Raw genomic sequence first — 24,235 nt, forward strand, 5'->3', positions numbered from 1 at the left:
ATAGCCAGGACTGAGAATCACCTTGCTACTCTCTGCCTCCAGCATGAGGGAGTCTTGCTTTGTGCTTAACTGGGTGTCAGCTCCCTGAGACCACTAGCCTGTTAGCCACTCAAGCACAATTCATGGGAGGTTCTTCTTTTGTATTGGCTTTCGGCTAGTAGATGTAAACCTGAAGTTTCACCTGACCTTTTGCTGTTGCTGCTGTGGGACAACTCATGGCAATATGTATTTGCAGGATTGGGTCCTTTTGATTTTCATCATCCATTTAAATTCTGAACACTGTTTTCATCATATTTAATTCCTGAAGAGATCCAGCACTTATCTGCTGTTTTCATTAGGCTCTAGCTTGCTTTAAAATATCTGATTCTCCTGGGATGGTCCCAGACTGTCCTCCCTTCCCCCCCGTCTAAAGGTGTTCTTATCCAAGTACTTTTCCCCTTTTCCCTGTTAGCTCTCTTTAGTGGTATGTATAGTCTGTGAGAAACATCTGCGTTACATTTACAAAAACACTAGTCTGCTTATCATAGCTAAATAAGCAACAGCACATGACAGGGCATGTGTTATACCCTTTGCCTTAGGTGTGATATAAGGCACAAGGCTAATGTAGAGTGTTTTCAACACCTGTGAAGTGTTGTTAATGGAGTATAACACATGGACCCTGAAATGCATTACGCTTTTCATAACTTAGTTTTTTCTTGCCAATTTTAAAATGTTGGGCTATTTTTGTCATGAGTGGGGGAAGCATTTACTTGCTAGATGTGTTTGCAGTACTTATCAAGCATCTTAAATTGAGGAGAGGAGCCCAATAATTACTATTGAAACTTTACAGATCTACAGACAAATGTATGCTTTCATTTACACCAGTGCACTCCTGTTGGCTTCAATGAGTCAGAAGTAGCATGTAAGTGAGGGAAGAATTCAGCACCTAAGTTTCTGCATTTTTTTTTCTCCTCAATCATTTAGTTCAGAATATGAAGTCCAAGTTAATTCTCCTCACAAAGCCAGTTCATTTCAGTGGTAGTGTCTTTTTTTACTTGCCTGCGCCTCATTCCCTCTATAGATTTTGAATGACTGATTTAACTCTAGTGTGGCTGGCCTTTATAAGTGTAGTATGCCACAGAAATTGAGAGGATCAACTATTCTGGATATGTCCACTGCACATCCAACAGTTTATGATAAAAAAGGAAGTGCATTCTTATTTGGAAAACCACCTGGAAGGCATGTGAGAAATACTGTTGTGCTGATTGTAAGGGATACAAAAGGGCTTCTAGTTTTTCTGTTCTATATCTAGAATGGATTGAGTACATGTAACATGACTGTATGTGTTTACAGTTAGTGGCAATATAGTTCGGGTTGCCAACTTTCTGCTCGCACAAAACTGAACACCCTTGCCCGGCCCCTCCTCCAAAGCCCCACCCCTGCCTCACCCCTTCTCCAAAGCCCCACCCCCACGCACTCCATCTCTCCTCCCTCTGTCCCTCACTCACCCCACCCTCACTCACTTGCTCATTTTCACTGGGGTTGGGCAGGGCGTTGGGGTGCGGAATGGGGTGAGGGCTCCGGCTGGGGATGCTGGCTCTGGGGTGGGGCCAGAAATGACGGGTTTGGGGTGCATGAGGGAGCTCCAGGCTGGGGGGTGGAGCCGAGGGATTCAGAGTATGGGAGGGGGCTCTGGGCTGAGGCAGAGGGTTGGGGTGTGGGAGGGAGGTGTGGGCTCTGGGCTGGGGGTGCAGGTTCTGGGGTGGTGCCAGGAATGAGGGGTTCAGAGTGAGGGAGGGGGCTCTGGGCTAGGGCAGGGTATTGGAGTGTGGGGTGGTGAGGGCTCCGGCTGGGGGTGCAGGCTCTGGGGTGGAGTTGGGAATGAGGGATTTGGGGTGCAGGAGGGGGCTCCGGGCTAGGACCAAGGTTTTCAGAGGGTGGGAGGGGGATCAGGGTTTGGGCACGGGGTTGGGGTGCAGAGGGGGTGGTCAGGGGTGAAGGCTATGGGCTTCGCTTACCTCAGGCAGCCCGGAAGCAGCGGCATGTCCCCCATCCGGCTCCAATGCAGAGGCATGGCCAGGCGGCTCTGTGTGCTGCTCTGTCAGCAGGCACCGCCCCCACAGCTCCCATTGGTCATGGTTTCCGGCCAGTGGGAGCTGCAGAGCTGGTGCTTGGGGCGGGGACAGCGTGCGGAGACCCCTGGCTGCCCCTATGCATAGAAGCCAGAGGGGGAACATGTCGCTACATCTGGGAGCCACGTGGAATCAAGGCAGGCAGGGAGCCTGCCTTAGCCCCGCTCTGCTACCGACCAGACTTTTAACGGCCCTGTCAGCAGCCGGGGTCTCTTTTCAACTGGGCATTCCAGCCGAAAACAGGACACCTGACAACCCTAAATTTAGTGCAGAAATTAGAGACTGTTCAAGAACTGCGTGTTTGTTTTATGTTTTTAATAATTTGGCTTTCAGAAAAATGGAAGATTATTTGTAAAGAGGTGATTATGGCTGAAGAAAATTTGGATACTGTCAGTTTAGCCAGTAGATTTGCAGCTCCTCTACTTCATTTCTAAATTTGTCGTCTCCCCCCTCCCCACGTCTCCTCCAAATTTCTTCTGTCTCTCGAAACTACTGAAAATGACTGTGTTGTTTTGATTGTGAATTATAGGTTGTGTTTAAAATTATGGCCCACATGCATGTAGACATGTTTGTTATGATACCAACACTGAGACACCCCTTTGCGTGCTTGTGTGCGACATGATACCATGCTATGATGTCATCCTATTGCTTTAATTTCATTCTTTCAGTATATTGGGGTCAGGGGGGAATAAGACAGTATTGACTTGTTTTGCTGGTAGCGGAAGCTGTAATTAGGAGTATTAGGACATCTTAGATACTCTTGTGATCTATTGTACAGTGGATTTTGCAAAGAGAAGATAGTATAGCCATGTTATCAGATGTCTCCTAAACCATTTCTAAAGTTTGTTTTGGAGTTTCACTTTAAGCATATCAACATTTTTTACCGGCTTTCATTTCAGTCCTTCTCTAAGATACAGTAAATGGGAAATATCTCTGGACTTTTACTTTAATCAAATAGTTTCAGAAAGTCTGGTCAGTATTTCAGTTCTGTCTGCATCAGAGGTCAAACTGGGCTAGTTCATGGCTGCCCTACAAACCAGTATTCTTGGGGTCTGGTCTCATTACTCAGAAACTAACCTGACAGATCACTGTGAGAAGCTGATATTTATTGGGAACTCTGTTGATGGGCCTGCTAAAACAGTGCTCAGAATAGTTACAGACTAATGCCCTTATTTCATGATAAAAGAAATATCACACACAGGTGGAAGTGTGTCTGCCATGCCATGTTACATGTGTCATCTTCCCATCATTTCCTATGATTCTTGTCCTCTACTGCCTTACAACATAAAGCAGAAAACAAATATGTGTTATTATTGTAAGTCAGGAATATGACTTTATATTGTATCGTTGTGCTTGTTGTTAATTGTTAATAACTGGAATTGTTATGTTACGCTTGTTATTATGAAGGGAAACCAAAACATTTAATGCTTAAAAATTGTCTTTTAAGCCTTCAAGGTTGCAGAGACGATTGTCCGGTTGTGGGGACAATGGAAACTGATGCACTAAGGCCTGTCTGACTGCATGACTGAAACAATAGCTTTGAGAATTTTCAACTACCCATTTTCATCTCAAGGGGTGTTTTGCATTGAAGCCTAATGATGCCCATTTAGATGCTGAAATGGACTATTTCACGCTTGATCAAAGCAGGTTATGACCTCAGCAGTGGTTTTCCACACTGCCCTGGCATGGAGGATTTGGGGGTTTATCCAAGCTCAGATCCAAGATCAGATGCTCTTTAGGCTAATATTTGGGCAGACTGGAAATGTGGAGAATGGAGATGATGAGGCCTAGCAGGAAAAATACACTTGAGGGGGAAAGTATAGGGAGAGAAAAGATGGAATTTAAAGTAGGGACAGACTTTGAGGGGAAAGAGAGTAAAGGAAACCGCACAGACACCTCTTTCAAAACCTCAGGCCAGCACTTGTTTGGAGGCAGGGGGAGAGAGGAGCAAAGAGCAGAAGACAAAGTGAGAAAAAAACGAAATAGGAAACAAAAGAAAATTCAGGAGAAGGAGGGCAGAACATATGGACAGAAGAGAATTAATAAATAAAGGTGCAAATGGAGTTTGTTATGGGGGGTTAGAGGCAGAAAGGAGACAGAGAGTGCAAGTTTATGGTGTATAGGGTGTTTTTAAAAATCCGTTCCCCCCCAAAAAAACCACCAGGGACATGAGGGGTCCTGATTTTAATATATCAATAAAATAATAAAACAGTTCTATTGTATGTAAATGAAAACTTGAGTCTGGTGTTTTTTATTATATTTTTGATATGTATGTGAATTAATTATTATAATTGTTTCTTATAATCTTTTTCTTTTGAACAATAGGGACTTTTCATACCAGCTGTCTTCATAGATTGATCTGAATTTGCTTTGGGTGCTTATAGACTTTTGATTTTCTGGTAAGTTTGTTGGTTCTATGGAAATATAAGCCTTTTGTGGAGGAGTGTGTCACTTCATCAAAACTTGGCTTCCATGTGAATACAAAAAAGCAAAACAAAACAGGCTGTTTGTTCCCTGGGGAAACTATTCTGTAAGCTGACTTTTGTTTTTATATGCTGTACCCTCCTAGATTAAGTGATTTAGTTTACCTTGGCCTGGAGCAAAACGTTTCAGGATATTTTAGAAGATCCTGGTATCTAATTAACCCTATGAAAATAATCCTAAATTTCAAACTTTACTTCCTTATCAATAGAGCATATAATCTTCCCTCTTCTGTATCCCTCCCTGCACCCTCTAATATGTCAATGGTAACTGTCACTTACATCCAAGGTACAGGACAAATATTGGCTTGGAACTATTCCAAATGTATAGTGGCCTGATGAGGCTGGGTTGTTTTTTTTTTAAGTCTGTGTAAACTTTTCCTTTACTGTGCGATATCTAGACAGATCTACAAGATCTTTCCAACATGGCAAGTAGCAAAACTGTGGCTGGTGAAAGCACACTGAGCCTTTGCTTTTATGGGTGGATGGTGTCAAAAATGAGGAGTTCTAGGTAACAGAGCATGTAAGGAGCGAGTGCCATCCACCTTAGCATCAGATACTGCCACCTTTTCACAGGCCCACGGAAAGCTCTCCAGGTGGAATTGATGAGTCTGCAGTTTGGGAGAAGGCAGAGCTGGGAGGAGGATGGTCATTCAAGCACTGTGGCGGCCCCTTCCCCCCCCCCCCCCCAACCCCTGCAGGATTTTTGCTGGTAAGACAGTGCTAGCCTTATCAACATTAACTTACACCCAGTCCCATGAGGTGGTTCGGGGGCAGCAGCAGCAGCTATCAGGAGGAGTCTCTATTCCAAGGCTGTTCAGAAACGGTGGTGCCAAGGAGCAAGAGCGGCGCTTGAAGGCACCATAGGTGGGAAAGGGCTGGAGGGCTGCATTGCTCAGCATTGCACTTTATGTCTACACTGCAGTTAGACACCCATGGCTAGCCCATGCCCGCTGACTCAGGCTGTGGGGCTGTTTAACTGCAGTGTACACATTCTGACTGGGGCTGCTGCTCAAGCTCTGGGACCCTCCCACCTTACAGGGTCCTAGAGCCCAGGCTCTAGCCTGAGCCCAGATGTCTACACTGCAGTTAAACAGCCCTGCAGCCCAAGCCCTGCGAGTCTGAGTCAGCTGGCACAGGTGAGCTCCGGGTGTCTAATTGTAGTGTAGACATACACACAGTGTCTAAATTTTAAGTGTCCTGCTGCCTAGTGGAATTCACAAACCTGAGTTAGGCATCCAGGCTCCCTATACAACGCCTAGGGGAGAGTTAGACGCCTAAGAATGGGATTCACAAAAGCCAGCGTGCTTCCTCGGGAGCCACCTAAGCTAGCCAGGAGAAAATGCTGAGGGGAGAGGCGAAGCCTAACCCTTGCCTCTGAAAGGGACTTAGGTGCCGAAGTTCGGGACAGAAGGAAGTGTCCATTTCCACCTGAGGGTTCACTGTTGTGAATTCCTCCTGGAGTTTGGTGCCTAATCCAGGTCAGTTCTTTTCCAAGAAAAAATGAGAAGGTGGAGGTTGCCCCCTCCTTATCGCTTTAAAACCAGTGGATGAAGCATTCACCCAGGATGTAGGAGACCTAGGTTGAAATCCCCCTCTGCCTGATGCAGAGGAGGGATTTGAACTGGGGTCTCCTCCTTCTCAGGAGAGTGCCCTAATCACTGTGCTGTGGGATATGGTGGTGTAAGTTTCTCTGTGTCTTGTGTTGAAGCTGTTCCACTGTGTAGAAATACTTAAATATTCTTTGGGACAGAGAGAGAGAGAGAGAGAAAGAGAGATTGACTCTATAGCCCAGTGGTTAGAGCACTCACCTGGGAGGTGGGAGAATAACTTCAGATCCCTGCTCCACATCAAGCAGATGGGGAATTTGAATTCAGCTCTCCCACATTGTGGGTGAGTTCTCTAACCATTGGGCTAAAAGTCATAAGGGCACCACCACCACCTCTTCTTCTTCCATGGATTTGGGCATGCTATAAGCATACCTACTGAACTGGGCCCCGAAGGCAAGATAAGTGGAGAATTCCTGATTTGTGAATCCCACTGGGGCTTAAGCATGAGTTAAGTGCTGAGCTACTGGGCAGTGTCAGGACTTAGTGACTATGTGCATGCCCAGATGCTCAGGACCCTTTAATGGTGGAAACTTAGGCACCTTGGGTTAGGCAGCAGCTGAGCAGGAATTTTCTCAATGCCAGTTGTGGCTAATTGTTGGACTTAGGTATCTAAGTTCCCCTTGTGAAACTCACCCTACGCCTCCACGTGGATGGTAGTAGCATTGGGTGAATCCCCAGAAATCTGCTGAGTTTAGGGACAGAATTCCAGACCTTTCTAACTCAAAATCTGCATTCTTCTTATCCCTTCTTCACCAAGGGAAAAATGCACTGGAAACTATATGAGTGCCAGCTCAGTTTCCTGTCGCTTAAACAGGAGTTGTTTGCTTGAAAGACAATAAAGCCATGGAGGAGTGGCTGAAGATTAAAAGACGTTTGTAATATGGGGTTATCAAGTTCATTGTGGAATGCACAAATTAAGTAAACTTTGTATTTTGCCCTTTTTATGCAAATATCTTCTTCCATCTAGTGGCCACATTTTCATGGCCAATTTGTAGTTCTAATGTTGACCTACATCCATTTTTTTCTTTTAAGTACAAACTGCTTAGAATTTCACACTTCTGAAGAATGTTAGCATCTATTGATTTTATAGTACTGCATGTTTTAACCAGATCTACTGAGCTGTCTGTGGTATTTTCCTAGAGCATACAGCATTTCTATCAAAGATGTAACCCCAAGAGAACGTTTGTGTAGAAACAGCAGAATTTTACCTAGTGCAGGGGTGGGCAACCTTTTTTCTATCAGGGGCCACTGACCCACAGAAAAAATCAGTCGTGGGCTAGACAGCCCTGTGGGTCGGGGCATGGAGGCTCAGGGCTTCCCCTAGGCTCTGAGTGGGGCCAGAAATGAGGGGTTCAGGGTATGGGAGGGGGCTCTGGGCTGGGGCCAAAGGGTTTGGAGTGTGGGACAGGCTCAGGGCTGGTATAGGGCGTTGGGGTGCGGGAGGAGGTTCGGGGTGTGGGTTCTGGGAGGGAGTTTGGGTGTAGGAGGGGCTAGGGCTGGGGCATGGGTTTGGGGCATGGGGTGCAGGCTCTGGGAGGGAGTTAGGGTGCAGGAGGGGGTTCCAACCTGGGGCGGGGGGTACGGGCTGCGGTCAGGCGGTACTTACCTCAGGCAGCTCCAGGTCGGTGGGGCTAAGGGAGGCTCCCTGCCTGCCCTGGCTCCAGGCTGCTCTCAGACGCAGCCACCATGTCCAGACCCTAGGTAGAGGGGCCAGGGGGCTCTGCACAGTGCGTGCTTCCCACGCCCGCAGCTCCCATTGGCCACAGTTGGTCAATGGGAGCTACGGAGCTGGGGCTGGGGGCTGGGGCAGGATGCAGAGTTTCCCTGATCACCCCTCCGCCTAGGGGCCGCAGGGACATGCCATTTGCTTCTGGGAGCTGTGCAGAGCTGACCAGACTTTAAATGACCTGGCAACCCCAGTTTCCTTCTGCAGCGGGCTGAGCCGGCACTCGCAGCTCCAACCCTGTGGGGGTGGCGCCAAGTCTCAGGGATTCCGGCCCACGGCGCAGAGACTTGCTGTGGGCCAGATGAAATGAAGCAGCAGGCCGGATCCAGCCCTGGTGCCAGAGATTCCCCACCCCTGACCTAGTGTAATGAACAATCTCTGGTCACGTATATAGAGGGAATATTAGCTAAGTATACACATTAGGAGTACAGTTCACAGCTTTTTGGCTCCAAACACACACTACTTGTTCAGATAATGGAGCAATTCTACTAGTTCATTCATTACAGAAAAAGGATATATACTTGATTTCAGTCAAAGCCTTTTAAGATGACTTGAGAATCACTATATTGAGTCCAAGGTCCTGTTTCTTGCTTCATGGGCTGGCATGGGAAGGCAGCTCATGTAGACTTGGGGTGGAGGGATGGAGCACTTATGTTGCTGTCTAGAGACAACTGGTAACCACAGTAGGATAAGTTTTGGTGAGCTTTGAATGAAATCCTATTCAGCCTTACTCTATCAAGGAAGGTAATATGACAGGGGGCCACTCTCTGTATGTAATTTCAGATTTTTCAGTACATGAGGAGGGTTATGTGACTTGTGAAAGGAGTTGGAGCCCACTATCAAGGAGAGAGGAAGAAAGGAGCGCTCCGTAGAGAATCCTGTCCTTTTCCAAAATAACTGATTGAGATAGTTATTCAAGAGACCGCAGTTAGACTGTCTGTCTTTGTCATTTGGGAAGGGGACATTGAGTTTCCCTGTGGTAGAGATGATAGAGATGGAAGCTGCAAGTGAATGCCCATTTGCACTTTTCCTACAACTCTCTTCATGCTGCCATGCCACCTCTTGCACATGTAATACACTTCCTGAGTTAATCCATCAGTTAATCCATCCACTCTCTCCTTCAGACCACTCCTCAAGACCATAGGTGCTGCTGCACCTCCTGGCTTGAAGAGACTTCTATCATACACAGGGTTTACAGTTTGGTTCAATGGCTCTCAGCACCCCCATTATACAAATTGTTCCAGCACCCCTGTTCAAGATCCACATCTGGTGTGACAGCTAAAAGAAAATCAGCCAACTAATGACAGGCTGACCAGCACTTGCAGCGAATATATATATATATAAAACAACCCCAAACAAACAAACAAACAAACAAAAACACAATTCAGGAACATAAATATGTGCACATAAGATCACATGGTGACTTGGCTCACCTATAGCTTGTTTCAAGTTAGATGGTAAGCTCTTCAGGATAAGGACCATGTTTTATTGTGGGTTTGTACAGTGCCTTGCACAGTGGGACCCTGATCCTGATTGGGTGTTTGGATGTTACTGCCATATGAACAGCAGTAACAAGAATGGTCTTAATACACTTCAAAGAGAGAAGCAGAATCTGGTACAGAAAATGTTCAAAGAAAATTATTTGTTGTGGATTTTTTTTTAATCTTAAGCAATAGCACAAATCTGTGGTATCCGTATCCAAAGCGTGGTCTATGGATCACTTGCTATGGGTGTGTGGAGACCTGGCTGGTCACAAGGTGCTGCCGCCAGCTTCTCCTTTGTTAACATGGCTATATCACTGTCAAGGTAGTTATAGATAAATTAAAGGCTTTCCGAATATTTTTTATATAAGTGATTGCTGTGGTTGCCCTGGCGTGCTATGCAGTTCTGAATGACAGAAGAGGTGTCCATGAGACACACTCTCGTAAGACCTTGTTTACATCTAAGGTTTTAAGAACCCCTGGCATGCATCTCTCATAAGTAGTCTGTTTGGTTTAGGTAAATGGGTTTTGTCAAATTGCTTGGTCAGCCCACACATCCTAAATGAATTTGACTGTATTCCTTCTAGCACAGGAGAGCAGAACAACTGTGCAGAGATCAGTAGATCATACCCCTTCACATACCAACCTTCACTCAAAACAGTGCTTTGCAGGGTATCGGTGGTTCACCAATGTGCATTCTAAGAGCTCAGAGCCCAATATGTAATGATATAATCATGTAACGGTACACGAAGAGACCAGGCCTAACCTTATACTGATACTGCCAAAAACATATATCTCTACTAAGTGAAATAAAAGAGTACTCTGCTAGTTCAGACAGTAGGGAAAACAGATAAGGAACCAGCTCAATTTAATAAGTCTGCAAAGCACCTAGCATGTTGTGGGCACCAAACCAATAAAAATGCATACTATAGTGAAGGACAGAGATATGCATACAGGCTGTAGAAAATCCTCATTAGCTGGAAAATTAATTTGTTCATACGTTGTAGAAAGTGACTGAAGTCTAAAAACAAATCATCCTCAGAAATTATTTACTCTGAAAGTTTAAACATTTTAAAATATTCTAACATATAACTTCTTCTGATAATGAGTGAATTAAATAATCTTGGTAATTAGTGAATGTAATAATTAAGGCCCTGTTCTTGCAATGGAATCCATCTAAGCAAACGTTTATACCTAGGGATAAAGATTGAAGGGGTCCCTTTGCAGGATTGGGCCCTAACTGAATGAGGTAAGTGATGCTTCTATTTCATATTCCATGATGAAAATAAAGTAACTTTTTGTACTGGCTATAACACAGGACAGTTTGTCCCAATTTTTCAATCTGATGTCTGACAAAGCTGTACAGAACCTCTATGCATGTACATAAATCAGAGTTGCCCATGCATGTAGCTAAGGATTTGTTAGTTGAAAGCATGTGTGTACTTTGGCGTGACCCTGTTAGAAAACTTAGGCCATTTTTGAATGAGAACAGAAGTACACCAGGTAAATGTTAATGTTGTTTAGTTTAATTTGGGTGTCTGATATGAGTATGGTTTTATATGTATTAAAAGATTTAAATCATTATACTTAAACTGTAATAAATGCACTGTGTGCATGTATTTGGTATTTAAATGTACATAACCAAAGATCCATCAATACTTATTTTCCTTTAGGGAAACTTTAGGAATTCTTTTTGCAACTCTAAAACTCATATACATGAGTTAAGACTATATCGTCTGTTGTTTAAGGTGAGTGTAAGGACAGACATTAGTATTTTATAATAGATCCTTAATCCTTTGTTCTGGAAAGTGTTGAAGTTTTCATTAGAGTTAAAATATGTTGCATGTTTACAGAAAGGTCCACATATTAAGATTTCAGGCTATCGGTTTTAATTATTTGAATCATTAGATCATCTAATTTTTGCTTAAGAATACACAAATGTACCATTAAATCTGTTTTTTAAGATTTTTTTCCAGTTTAATATCTGAATCCAAATTCATAAAGAGTTGGAAAAATGAGATGTCTGAGCTATAGGATTCACAGGGATTTCATATGAAGCCTATTTAATCAGGATAACACTGTTATTAATATTCATAAAGTCAGCTGGAACACAAATGACAGACTATGGGGCCTAAAAAATTTTACTTGGTGAATTTATTAAAAGCAGCTTAAAAAATTAATGGAATTTAAGTAAAGTTGGCAAAAATGAAAATCTTATGTTAGCAGAAAAGAATCTTTATTAGAACTTTCTTTAAGACCATCTTGCATTGATATCTCTGACAGATTTCATCGGTACTTAAAGAAGAAAGATGCATGAATGGTCATTTAAAAGGATTTAAACACATTGGCACATTAATTTTTACATGAATAATAAGTAGTTTCCAAAAGCAATTAACTTACAGTGTACAAGATTTGAATAGAAAAATAAGACTGTGACATCAAAGGGCAAAGCAAGTGTGCTGTACATTTTAAACTTGGAAATGTGACTTCTTAAAAGAATTTGATTTATTTCATCTCGACAATGAGTATAGTGTCTGCAGATATTTGTCCATGGCCTCTGCTTGCTTTTAAGTGTGTAAAGATCAATAACAGAGACTTATTTTGCTAGCAGGAAATCTTATTAGTAAGGAACTATTCAATGTCTTAAAGAGCAGTAATCATGTTTTTGAATGTACTTTTTGTAAGTTTAGTGTTTGTGGAAAAGACCATATACAGGACATTTGCAAATTCTGTTTACATATTCTCTGTACACTTTACTAGAAAGCAATATGTAAAGACAGGTTAGGGCTGGAACTCGTTTAAAAACTGGGACGTTATTAATAAATTTATACTCAGGTACATAAGTAACTTTTCACTTAAATTTGCAAAGCCTTGTTTTTGCAGTTATTGGATGTGGCATGCCACAGTTATAGTCAGTTTATAATTTTCCTTGCTTAATGTCCTGGTCAGTTGCTGATGTGTACAGGACGGAAGCTGTAATAGGATGTCATGATTATATCAAAACAGGATATGTATAATTGATACCACCTTGAATTGAAGGATTGTGAATAAGGAAAGAGCATTTTAAATCAATCTTGAATTGTGTCATTGAAATATGTTGTTTTGTGGCCTTAATTTCCTCTTACCATTTTTAGAATTTGATTTAACCTTTTCCCCAGTGGTATACTGTCACCTTCTTCTCGCCTTAGACCCATCTATATGGAATCGATGCTCTTTGAGTCCTTCTTCTTCATTCCAGTCTGTCTTGCAGCAGTTCCTTGGAAACTCTGGAGCTAATCAAATTCTTTTGTGTGACATCCATCCATCTAGTTTTGCCCCTTCCAACCCTTCTCTTACCCTTCGCTTCTAAGTTTAACACCCTGTTTCCTGTATATTCTTCCACTGTTTCTTAAATTTTGATTTATTTTGATTATCACTTTAATTAGGTTAACCAGAAGACTGTTTCCTTAATAAAAGCACTCAGTAATGCCTGCGGTAGTAGATCAGTTACAAAACTTTCATTTCATTTCAAAAGGGAATTTAAGTAGAACACTGTATTGCAATTCTTTAGTGATTCATTCACAAAGAAACTTTTATGACCATGCCCAACTTCTTGTTGATTTGTATGAGTTACTTAGTGCTGTCAGAATGGTAGCATTGTAGTTAGTTTTGTTACTCAATGTCACTTAGAGTACCCTATGGAAACATATATTGTCTTGCTTGCAAATATTGTGTATAAGCTACGTTTTATGGTGGATTTTTTTAAGAATAAGCCTGGACACATACTTAGCAAAATTGAATAATGAGATATTTTGAAAAGTAATATTTTGTTGATAACAGAGGGAAAAAAACAAATAAAAAAAACCAACTGCCTGGAAAAATCGTATTAGTTGACTTTTACCAGTAAGTTACCCAACATAATTTGATCACCATAGTTGACTTTCTCTCTATGTAAAACAAAACAGTTTCTATTAATTAATTCTGGGTATTTGTGTATCATATGAGAGAAGCTACAACCTCTAAAAGTTATGCCATTCTCCAAGTTATGGAGTTGATTATTCAATAGATTTATTATTCACTATTATCTCCAGGAGAGGGCAGCCTTTTCCTACAACAGGTACATAAAAGAACATGCCCTGCTTAGACTGTCAATGTTTCTTGTAATTACTCCCAGTATATTTGTTGCTTGCTTATGAATTAACTTGCATTTATGGAACTAAATCATTCCAATCATTTAATTACACCTGAGGAGCTGAACTATAATTGCTTGCTTCCAGCTAGGATCTGATATGGCTTGAGCAGTATTAATTTGATGTTTACTTTTCTGAGTGCTAAAAGCATTAAAATGATTGTGCAATGGGATTACATTTTACTAATTGCTGGCATTCATTAGCTGGGTAAATCACGAGGAAGAATGACTGTATATTGTACAGGGATAAAATTATGGTTTTAAATAGTATATTACTAGGCGCATTAAGGCTTTAAGACATGTTTTAAAATACTCTGGAGGTTATTAAAGACTGTATTTTCTTCATGTCTTGCTATATGAATATCTTATTAAAAGACTGCAATTATTATGAATCTTTTTGTGCAATATGTAGGGAAATGGCTTCACTGACTGAAACATATTTCTTTGATATTAATAACCTTCTATATTTTCAGCTAATCCAAAAGTAAATGAGGAACTTAGAAAAAGGTTGCCAACTCCAAATCAACAGTTATACAGAATCAAAAAAGAAGAAGCTTACAGCTTCATTTGAGGACTTTTGTAAGGCACTCACTGTTCTAGGTATGCGGTAAAGTTATCTTTTCTTTCACTCTTAAGAAGCAAGCACATCAAATAAACACTTGCACTGCTTTCATCGTGTACACTTAGACTTAGGACAAATATGAGCTAGAGATACTACTAATTCTTGAGTGTTTACTGTAAATGTTAGTCTCAATAAATAAAGTCTTATCAGTTGTCTTCAGAATTAATTTTTTATAATCTCAAATTAAAAATGACAGGCCCTTCAGTTTTTGATGTAGCATAGAAGGAAAACTCTCCTCCCCCCCCCCCCTTCTTCACTAGTAAGTGGGGAGGAGGAAAGAGAAACCTTTATCTTGGTATCATTTACTGGATTTTATACATTCACTTTTAAGGTTTTTCACCCTACATCAGATTTATTTGCAGAGATGGTAATTCTCTGCATTTTCATTAGCCCATACATTATCTCTTCACACTGTATTTTTAGACAAATGCAGAATACAATATAGTATTTATTTTTGGGTGTTTCACCAACACCTGTACTTGAAGGGTAAAAAATTGCTGTTGCTATAGATAATTTAAAAAGTTTATGGTAAACTTAGATGGTAAACAAAAAGCAAAGCTCACAAATAAAGTGTACGGTAAAGTGTTTAGACAAAGTATCATAAGATAATATGTTGTATGTAAAAATGAAATAAAATGTTTTATAGAGAGAGTTTTAAAAATCCATCATATTAAATAGTTCATGAAAATCTAAAGAAGTAAAAGGTCTTATAAATACAGTAAATTTACCATTAACCGTAATTAAATATTGTCATGACTAGTTGAAAAGTTTTGTTTTATATTACAGTATATAATATGGAACAGTATATATACAGTGCAGTTTTTTTTATTATAGAGGTTTGAATTATCTTCTTAAATACAAGCTTAAAGTACAAGTTGAAAATGTTCATGGTTATTTTGTGTGTTTCTCATGAAATTCACAAACACAAGCACATTATAAACAGCTCAAAGACTCAATTCCGCAAGTACTTACTAGCACGAGTAGCACTTGCCACAGTGGTGAACAATGCCTTTGCCTTCAATGGAACTACTTGCTGTAGTAAATGCTGCATTTGGTAGCATGTGTTTGCAAGATCAGGACTTGAACAAGGAGGCAAACTAATAAATACTTCAACAAAGGCATTAAACCCAGCAGAAAGCTGAATAAACCATTTTATAAACTAAATGTGTGAAGAAAAAAATCTTTTACTGAGAAGCATAGCTTAGCATTAACTGTTAAAATACACAGAGTTTATTGTCCTACTATAAATATTTTAAAAATCATTTGTCTTGTAAATTCTCTGTCAAATAAAGGGTAGGCATAGGTGTGTTCTAATATATCGTTTCAAGTTTATTTATCTAGAGTTGGCTTTATTTTAGCTCTACAGTCTTGGAGCAAAAACCAGAGTGAGTGCCAGATCAAACAAGTTCAGAAGTACAAATGGAGGACTGGTCAAAAGGTAAGGACTTTTAAGGTGTTAATGCGTAACCCCAGGTGGTGTACCAGTGCTAGGTACTGACTGGAATGTATTTGTTCTTGCTGATATATTGAAGTGACTTTTTTTTCCGCAATCATTTTGCTCTGCCTCTTGGAAACATTTGGGGTGAAAGAAAAGCAGCTGCAAGATTATGTTTTTTAAAATAGAATTGTAAAACTTCCATGAAAGACAAAATGTGTAAATCTTCAACCAGTGTAGTTTTTTGTAGATTACTGTAGCTTTTCGGTATTTTGCAATGTTAAGGGACTTCAGTTAAACTCTCAGTTGTGATATTCAGTATTATTATTACTTATGTGTATTACTGTAGTGCTAAGGAGTCCTAGGCACGGACTGGGACCTTATTGTGCTAGGCACTGTGCAAACACAGAACAAAAAGACAGTCCTTGCCCTCAAAATGCCATTACTTTCTAACTTAGTTCTTTCACGAATTTAATAAAAAAAAGTTTATCTTAAAATTAAGAGTCATGGTATTTTTTCTGTTATTCAGACCCTCATTGTGGTGGGAATCAAAATGTTGTTATTAATATTTAAAAAATTCTTAATATTACCTTAGTTCAAATCACATGACAGTGTAGCATTTGATCCAACAATGTGCAGTGTCTCCCCTGTTGACTTCAATGGGGCTTTGAGGGCACTTGGCACCTTGTTAGGGGTTGGGGCTCTTAGAATATGTCTACACTGCAGCTGTGAGGTGTGAGTCCCAGCACAGATAGCCAGACTTGCACTAGTTCAGCTTCAATTAGCATGCTAAAAATGTCAGGGTGGATGTGGCTGCACTGGCAGGGGCTTGGGCTCACCGACCAAGCTTGGACGCAAGGGGTCGGACGGTCTTGGACTCCGGGGGCTATCACAAGCCACTGCCATTGCCGCAACGTCCCCACTGCTATTTCTAGCATTTTAGTTCTAGCTGAGGTAGTGCAAGTCTACCTGTGCTGGGAATCACACCTTCCAGCTGCAGTGTAGACATATCTTTAGCCTCCTGATTGGGAAAGGGAAGAGTCATCTTATATTGGAAAGAATCAAAGGGAGTTCTCAGTGGTGACATAGAGAGCTCTGGGGCAGAGGGTTATCTCATGGGGGAACTGCATGAGAATTAAGCGTCTAAGGTGGTATCACATGAATGAGCTAGATTCTTCGTAGGAACAGAATGCCTAAGGGGTCTAATGGAGAGATGGTAAGTCATGAGTGGCCCATATATCCTAAAGAAAGGAAAGGATGTGGGAGGAAGAGCCCAAGTGTCTCATGAAAGAGAGGAGCTCACAGGCAAATGACCATTACTGTGGGCATAGAGATAGGGTTAGGAAGAGTGGGGCAGAGACGAATCAGGCCGCTAATGGCCTCAACCACAAAGACCTCTGCTATGTCAAACCCTAGTGGCACCTCATGTGTCTGTGACCCAAATTTTCACCTACCCACTGTTTCTCCAAAGAGAATAAATTTCAAATATGCCATAAAACCAGTCTTGCATTTGCAAGGCAAGGCAGAGAAAGCATTCTTTTTCTTTTGGGGGAGGGGATTTGCTTCTTACTGGTTTGGAGATTCCTAATTTTCTAGGAGTGATACTGTATGTAAAAACAATCTACAGGCATATTTTAATCCCCATTATGAAGAATGCCTGCTGAGGTAGCTGAAAAATATTTCGGAACCAAAAACTTATGAAATATTCTCAGTGCAGTAGCTAAGTGGAAAATTGGAGAACTGGTCTTTCACTATACTATATTTTCAATTTTATGTAGCTAATTCAAATGTAGTACCTTTAGACCTTTAGGGGTCAGCATACCCTAAGAAAGGTTCAAAAGGTTAACTGTTCCAAAGTAGCTAACAATGAGTACCGTAAATTTACTGTGCATTAAACATTTCCTGTCAAATTTCAAGAAATGGTATTAATTTCATAGCTTACAGAATCTTTAAAAAAACTGCTGGCTATTTAATGAGTTCCATTTATTTGAAATATCACTTCTGATGAAAGGATTTCAAAGTTTTATATTGCTTAGGAAAGGACATTATTTCATGCAAATGTTTATGTATTTGTGGGTCCAATAAAAGATATTATCTAACTTTATGAAATATTGAAGATGAAAGCATGTATAGCATAACATAGAATTAAGTTGTAATTAGTAATTTACAAATCGTATGATTCTTATTTACTTGTATCCATAGGAAAGTTAAGAAAGAGGTACTTACTATGAACAGTGTTCATAGTTTTTATGTTGTGATTTACGGAGATCAGTTGGACATACAGAGCTCCTTGTCATCACTTTGGTTTAAATTGAAAAATATTATTTCAAACAAATAACTCCCTGAAACTGTTTTCCAGTACTAAGAGTCTAGATACTTTATTGGAGTAATTGGCCTGGTTACCATATTGGTAACAGGTAAAGGCCTTTTATGTAACCAAGGTGAACATCTGATTTTTTTTGGATGACCCACTACATCCAAAACGACTTCAGGTGTTCTACCTGGATAATTAAAGTAGTAACTTGCCATTGTTTGTGTCCCTCAATCCTCCATGCTGTCCTCTTAGCTGTTTTTCCTTCCTGCATTGGATACTATACTGCCTCCAATATTCCCCTCCACATAGGTTGCTTCTAGAAATAGCTCCTAATGACTATTTCTGATTCAGAACCTGTTTTACAGCATAAGCAAATACCATTAGGCATGGCTGAGGTTAAATTCATGTGGTTAGAAGAAACTCAACCAAACAAAGAGATTGGAAAGATAAGTTATTACCTCTGGAGAAATGGCAGTTTTAATAATTACATGGTACATTGGGCAATTTGTTTATGTATTCCAGCAAATAAAACATTTGAGAGAGCAGTTGAAGCAGGACACTGTATTTTAAATTTTGTTTTGGAATTCAGTTGGTCTTTGAAACTTCCAGACTGTTTGGATTATAAATGTCTTCATGAATTGAAGACATGCTTTTGCCTCTGTTCATAAGTATTAGACAGGGTTAAAAACTAGTCTGTGTGTAAGGATTACCGTTTTGGTCTTGGGTCTAATTTAAATTTACTGTTTATGTCCACAGGACCTCGTTTTTAATAGGGGGATAGTGGTTTCTCACATATTTCTCTCAAGTATTCTTAGATGGAATGGTTTAGGATCATTGGCAGCTGGCCAGTGAAAACTGTTTAATTTCCAGATGAATGCTCAGATTCCAAGCCCGAAAGCATAGGACTATAGTCTATTCTAAAAAGAAATTTAATCTTACAAATGTATGTATAAAGTTTGCATGAAAATTAAAAGAAGTTGTAAATTGGGATGTAAAACTTTTATCTGGTGATGGCCTAAATGTGTGGCAAAGCACCAAAATATGGAGAACACACAAATATAAATAAATAAAAGCACATGAGGAGGCTTGGAACGGCATTGGCTCCTTTTAGGTATATAGGTTTCTGTGACCTAAACTTCAAGATTCAACATTTTTATACCAATTCACAGGAAATAGCAGGATTTGGAAAAACGGCAGGTAAATTTACTTGGAGGTAAATTTGTGTTTGAATTGAGTGATGTCCTATGTGAAGAGCTATATTTGAAAGGTGTGCTTGAAGGGTTGGGGGATGTTTCATTGTTAACTATAAATATGTTCACATTTCTTATACTTTTTGCAGTTGTGATCTTTTTGTCTATGTTGTGTTTTTGTGTGTGAATTTATTTGGTTTAAGGAAAGGAGGGAGATAACCCTTCTTGGATATGTAAGGTAGTTTTTGATTTCTTAACCAAAAATGACAAGAGATATTCTATCACTGACTCCAAACTGGAGAAAATGATCATGATAATCTGATTGCTGTGCATCTAGAATTACTAACTTTGTAAAAGTATGTAACTTAATTTGTCCCTTTTTTGTTGCTTTTAAAAGTGGCAAAGTGATTTATTCACTTAACGGGCCAAAGACTTACAAAGCTTGTGGTTTTTGCTTTTGTTTTTTAATTAGATTTTTTTAAAAAAGATTACATTTTATTATTGGAATAACTGAATTTCAAAGATACAAAGAGTCACCAGACCAACAACTTCTTTTGCCCCATATGATTACACAGTAGAAAAAAAAAAATTAGTATGAGAGTCGAGTTACCAGCATTGTGTTATCAAACAACCCTGGAGTTTAAACTCCTTAGGAGAAGGAATTGTCTTTTAGTAAGTGTGCATGAAAATTAAAAGAATTTTCAGCATAATGAGGGCCTGATCCCTGATTTGGATGTATAGGTGCTACTGTAAAATAAATAATAACTCCCTCATTTATTTTATTTGTGAGAGTGGCCAAAAAGTATCCAAAGTTTTCACCGCTGTTTTCTATAACTCACATTCTGATTATTGTATTTAAAACTTTATTTTAAAACAAATTATGATCCCAGCTGGAATCTTGCATGCCCAGTTTCTTTCTGGAGAAGGAGTTATGAGCACAAAGTGTATAAGTTCTGAAAATAGGAGTTTTTAATTAACACCTTCAACCATAGTTATATAAGTATCACAGAATAAGATCAGTAATATAGTTCCCTCTCATTTTACATGTTGGTATAGTGAGCTAATGAACCAGTGTTTCAAAAGATCGGGTGTCAAATTCTAGTGTGGTGACAATTAAAATGAATACACTGATTTCATCTTAGTCCCTAGAGGACATTTGTCTGCTTCATCAAAAGCACTTTAATTTGTACCAAATTTAGCATGCATGTCACTGACTGTTGAGAGGCCCACAATTTAATCAGGTTGTGATGATGTAGGTTGGATTTGAGTTGCATTGGCATAGCAGCATGTGGAAATTGCCATAGAATTTACTGTGTGCTATGCTCATTCTAACTTACTATCATGTTCAAGAATTTCCCCCCTCTCACCCCCAGGAAAAACAGAAGAGGGGTGGAGGGAAGTAATAGACATGTGGGCCAGATTATCATAGTTAGATACATACAGTTCTTCAGATATATTTGCGTGTGCCTGGTTTATGCATTTAAATACTTAGTGTTCATGTACAGCTGCCTTGTGTGTGCACATATCATCTCAATAAAGATAAACTGGCATTAGAAAAGGTTCAGAAAAGGGCAACTAAAATTATTAGGGGTTTGGAACTGGTCCCATATGAAGAGAGATTAAAGATGCTAGGACTTTTCAGCTTGGAAAAGAGGAGACTAAGAGGGGATATGATAGAGGTATATAAAATCATGAGTGATGTGGAGAAAGTGAATAAGGAAAAGTTATTTACTTGTTCCCATAATATAAGAATAAGGGGCCACCAAATGAAATTAATGGGCATCAGGTTTAAAACAAAAAGGAAGTTCTTCCTCACTCAGCGCACAGTCAACCTGTGGAACTCCTTGCCTGAGGAGGTTGTGAAGGCTAGGGCTATAACAGGGTTTAAAAGAGAACTGGATAAATTCATGGAGGTTAAGTCCATGAATGGCTGTTAGCCAGAATGGGTAAGGAATGGTGTCCCTAGCCTCTGTTTGTCAGAGGGTGGAGATGGATGGCAGAAGAGAGATCACTTGATCTTTACTTGTTAGGTTCACTCCCTCTGGGGCACCTGGCATTGGCCACTGTTGGTAGACAGCATACTGGGCTGGATGGACCTTTGGTCTGACCCAGTATGGCCATTCTTATATGTGATGTCTGTGCATTTCCTTCATCTATTTGTACATGCATGTGAGTTATACACACGTTGTTTAGGTACATGCAAATTTTGGTACCTAGCATTGAAAATCGGGCCCTTTTTCCTTATGTCAGCAAAGTTATGATATGTATTTCAGTATATTTATAAATATGTTGTTCCATTTTATAGCATACTGAAAATGTATTAAGAAATGAAACCTCTTTAGAAATATATATCATGTATGTATTGCATTTACTTCACTTGCAGATTACTTCCATTAGTTATCAATAATCCCAGATAAATTCATTGTAATTGATATGTACAGCTATACACATTTGGAACGTAGATGTAAAATGGGATTAAAAGTTAGCCAAGACACATTTGTTATTGACGTTTTTATTAAAAGCAAACAAAGAAAACCCTCCATTTCCATGAAAGATATAGACCATGTTAGTAAGGAGCTCTGTCTGATTGCGGTGATTTCGTAGCATAAAGATTTTACTATGATTTCTTTCTTTCTAAATGGAATGAAATGTAAGTCCTGATGCAACGCTGAAAAGAAATACTAAGCCACTGAGGGAAGTCTGTGCTATTCTCCTTGTGTTCCTGAAACTCCCATTGCATTAGTTACATATATAGTTAGATGTAAATTGTCCAATAGACTGAGTGTGGGTCTGGGAGCCAGGAACTGCTGAATCCAATCCCACATCTGCTATTGACTTGCAGAGTCACCTTGATCTAGTCTCTTAATTTATCTGTGTCTGTTCCCCTCTCTCTGTAAAATGAGGATAGCACAAAGCTCTAAGTTGGCCATGGAATTACAGGAACTTCTGTGTGGCTGGAGTCTCTGTGGTAAGGGATGGTGAGCTTGTGCTCCACTGCCACTTAGCACTTTAGCCTTCTAACTTACTCAACGAAGCTCTGGGGGTAAGACACGGCTGTAAAACTGCTTCTCACCTCCAGCCAATGCCCTAATTGGCTCAAGAGTCGACTGGATACAGACTTGAGGTGATGCTTCTTCTTTCTCCGAAACACACAGTGCTGCTGCGGCTGTTGTGGGGAGGTGGTGACTGATGCCCCTCACTCCAAGAGTACTGCTGATGTGTGGGGGCAGAGTGGAACCACACTCAACATGCTTGGCTCAGATCTTCTCCCTTTGAACGCTGCAGCAGGAGAAACCGCAGCCGTTTCCTCCTCTCATTCTGCCTTCAGAGGTGGGAAACCCACCCTAGTGCTTACATCAAGATAAAGGGACCTCCAAAGAGTGAGCACCGGGGGAGCAGGATAAGCAGCATGATGTTAGAAGCAGAAGAGGCACAAGGGGCAAGACAAAACATCACAGGTGGAGGGGGTAGAAACAACGGGGCAACAGTGGACATAAGGAGGGAGACAAAAAAATCTCAGGTTGAGGAATGTGGAACAGGACACCCCAAAAGAACCCTGGGAAGAGAGAAGGGATCTGAAGGTTAAGAGATCTAAAAATGAAAGTGAATTTAATTTTGTGAGGAAGTTGTTTTGTTCTCTTTGATTGTTAGACTTCTAGCCACACTAAATGACTGTCTGCCTGACTGAACTCACATATTATCTGATCTGCCCTCCAAAAACAACCTTCCCTCCCCCTCCAGCCACTCATCCCCCACCCCATAAACTTTAAATCACTAAACTGGAAACTGTTTGCAAGTGTGTTGGATGGAGCATGGGGGCTGTAAGAGTCTCCCTAACTGCTCTCCACCAGACACAAAATTAAAGCTTTGCAACATTTACCTAATTCTCAGAGCAATATTGTGAAGATTGTTGTTAGTGATTATACACTGATTAGAAAACTCAGTGCTTTATAAGTACCACGCATTTATTACTTGGTTAAAGGGTTGGGTCAATGAACCCCTTAAAATATTTCACTTTGTATCATTTTAGTCTTTAAAATTGGGGGTACCGCTAACTTTAAAAAGACTTTAAATGTCCGCTCAGGGTAGTGGCAGTTATTACCACAGCCATCTTTTATACTTTGCCTCAGAATCAGCTTTACAAGAACTATCACAGGTACAAGAAGAATTGGTTGTTTCCTTCTTTAGAAACCTTCATTGCTAGTATTTTATTATCAACTGGTATGAAGCTTAAATCCAGAACAGGCCTGCATTAGCACAGGTAAGATGAGAAAAGACATAACAAAAAATTTCATTAAAAAACAGCCCTTGTTCTCTGGGGAGTGCATTGGAGACTAGCGTCAGAGATTTCACCTGCATCTTTAATAGACCATTTGCTCTGAATGATTTTTATTGGCATTTTATTGCCAAAAGTGACCTTTCCTTTCTTTTTTTTATGGTGGACACCTACAATTAAAAGAAATCTTTAAAGGAAAAATCATTTAAAGAGTAGTGTGTTTTTGTTTTGTTCAGAATTCTAAATACAGTAGAACTTTAATTATTCAAATGTGATGGGGAATGTTGAATATATTGGTTAATACAGATAATTTTCAGTGTACTTAATGACCCTGCTGTAGATAAAAGGGAATTGTGAATAATCAAGATTTAGGTAATTGAGTTGGTCATATATAAATTGTAATTTTCTGGTATCACAATAACAGCAGAAAAATGAGATGGGAAGATTTACTTTATCCCATTTATGTTTTCAGTTGTTCTAGAAAACATAAATACTAGGGTGCATGAATAAACCTCTGCCAGTCACTGTGTTTGGAAATTATGTAATAACTCCATATAGGCTGTAATGATATCCTGAAACCCTGTATTTAAACTAACCTGAATTACAATGAGAGATAAACAGAATATTTACCCATCCCTTATGAGCTGCTGCTGATATGTAAATTTATTCTTCTACTTTGCACAAATATACTTTTGAGCTACTGCTTAAACACTTCAAGGTCCTTAGCCAAACAGTTTTAATGATGCCTCCAATATTATGAAAGTGTGACATTTGATGAATGCCTTGTATAGTTGTGATATCGGGGAAAGTGTAAACAAAAAA

General features: G+C 40.0%; 1 protein-coding gene across 3 annotated transcripts in view; it reads left to right on the forward strand.

The window, feature by feature from the left end:
- The window catches only part of MIPOL1 (mirror-image polydactyly 1), a 286,091-nt gene that overhangs the window by 44,500 nt on the left and 217,356 nt on the right, over positions 1-24,235 (forward strand). Inside the window, exons 3-6 of one of the 3 annotated variants that reach the window (XM_077819074.1) lie at positions 4,437-4,510; positions 10,607-10,657; positions 14,050-14,176; positions 15,557-15,636. In XM_077819074.1, coding sequence (XP_077675200.1) covers positions 15,618-15,636 — 19 coding nt within the window. In that variant the 5' untranslated portion in view covers positions 4,437-4,510; positions 10,607-10,657; positions 14,050-14,176; positions 15,557-15,617. The remainder of the gene's footprint in view (positions 1-4,436; positions 4,511-10,606; positions 10,658-14,049; positions 14,177-15,556; positions 15,637-24,235) is intronic. The other 2 variants (XM_077819076.1, XM_077819075.1) reach the window with 2 other exon arrangements.

Source organism: Eretmochelys imbricata, chromosome 6, assembly GCF_965152235.1.
Source record: "Eretmochelys imbricata isolate rEreImb1 chromosome 6, rEreImb1.hap1, whole genome shotgun sequence".
NCBI classification, from domain to species: Eukaryota; Metazoa; Chordata; order Testudines; family Cheloniidae; genus Eretmochelys; species Eretmochelys imbricata.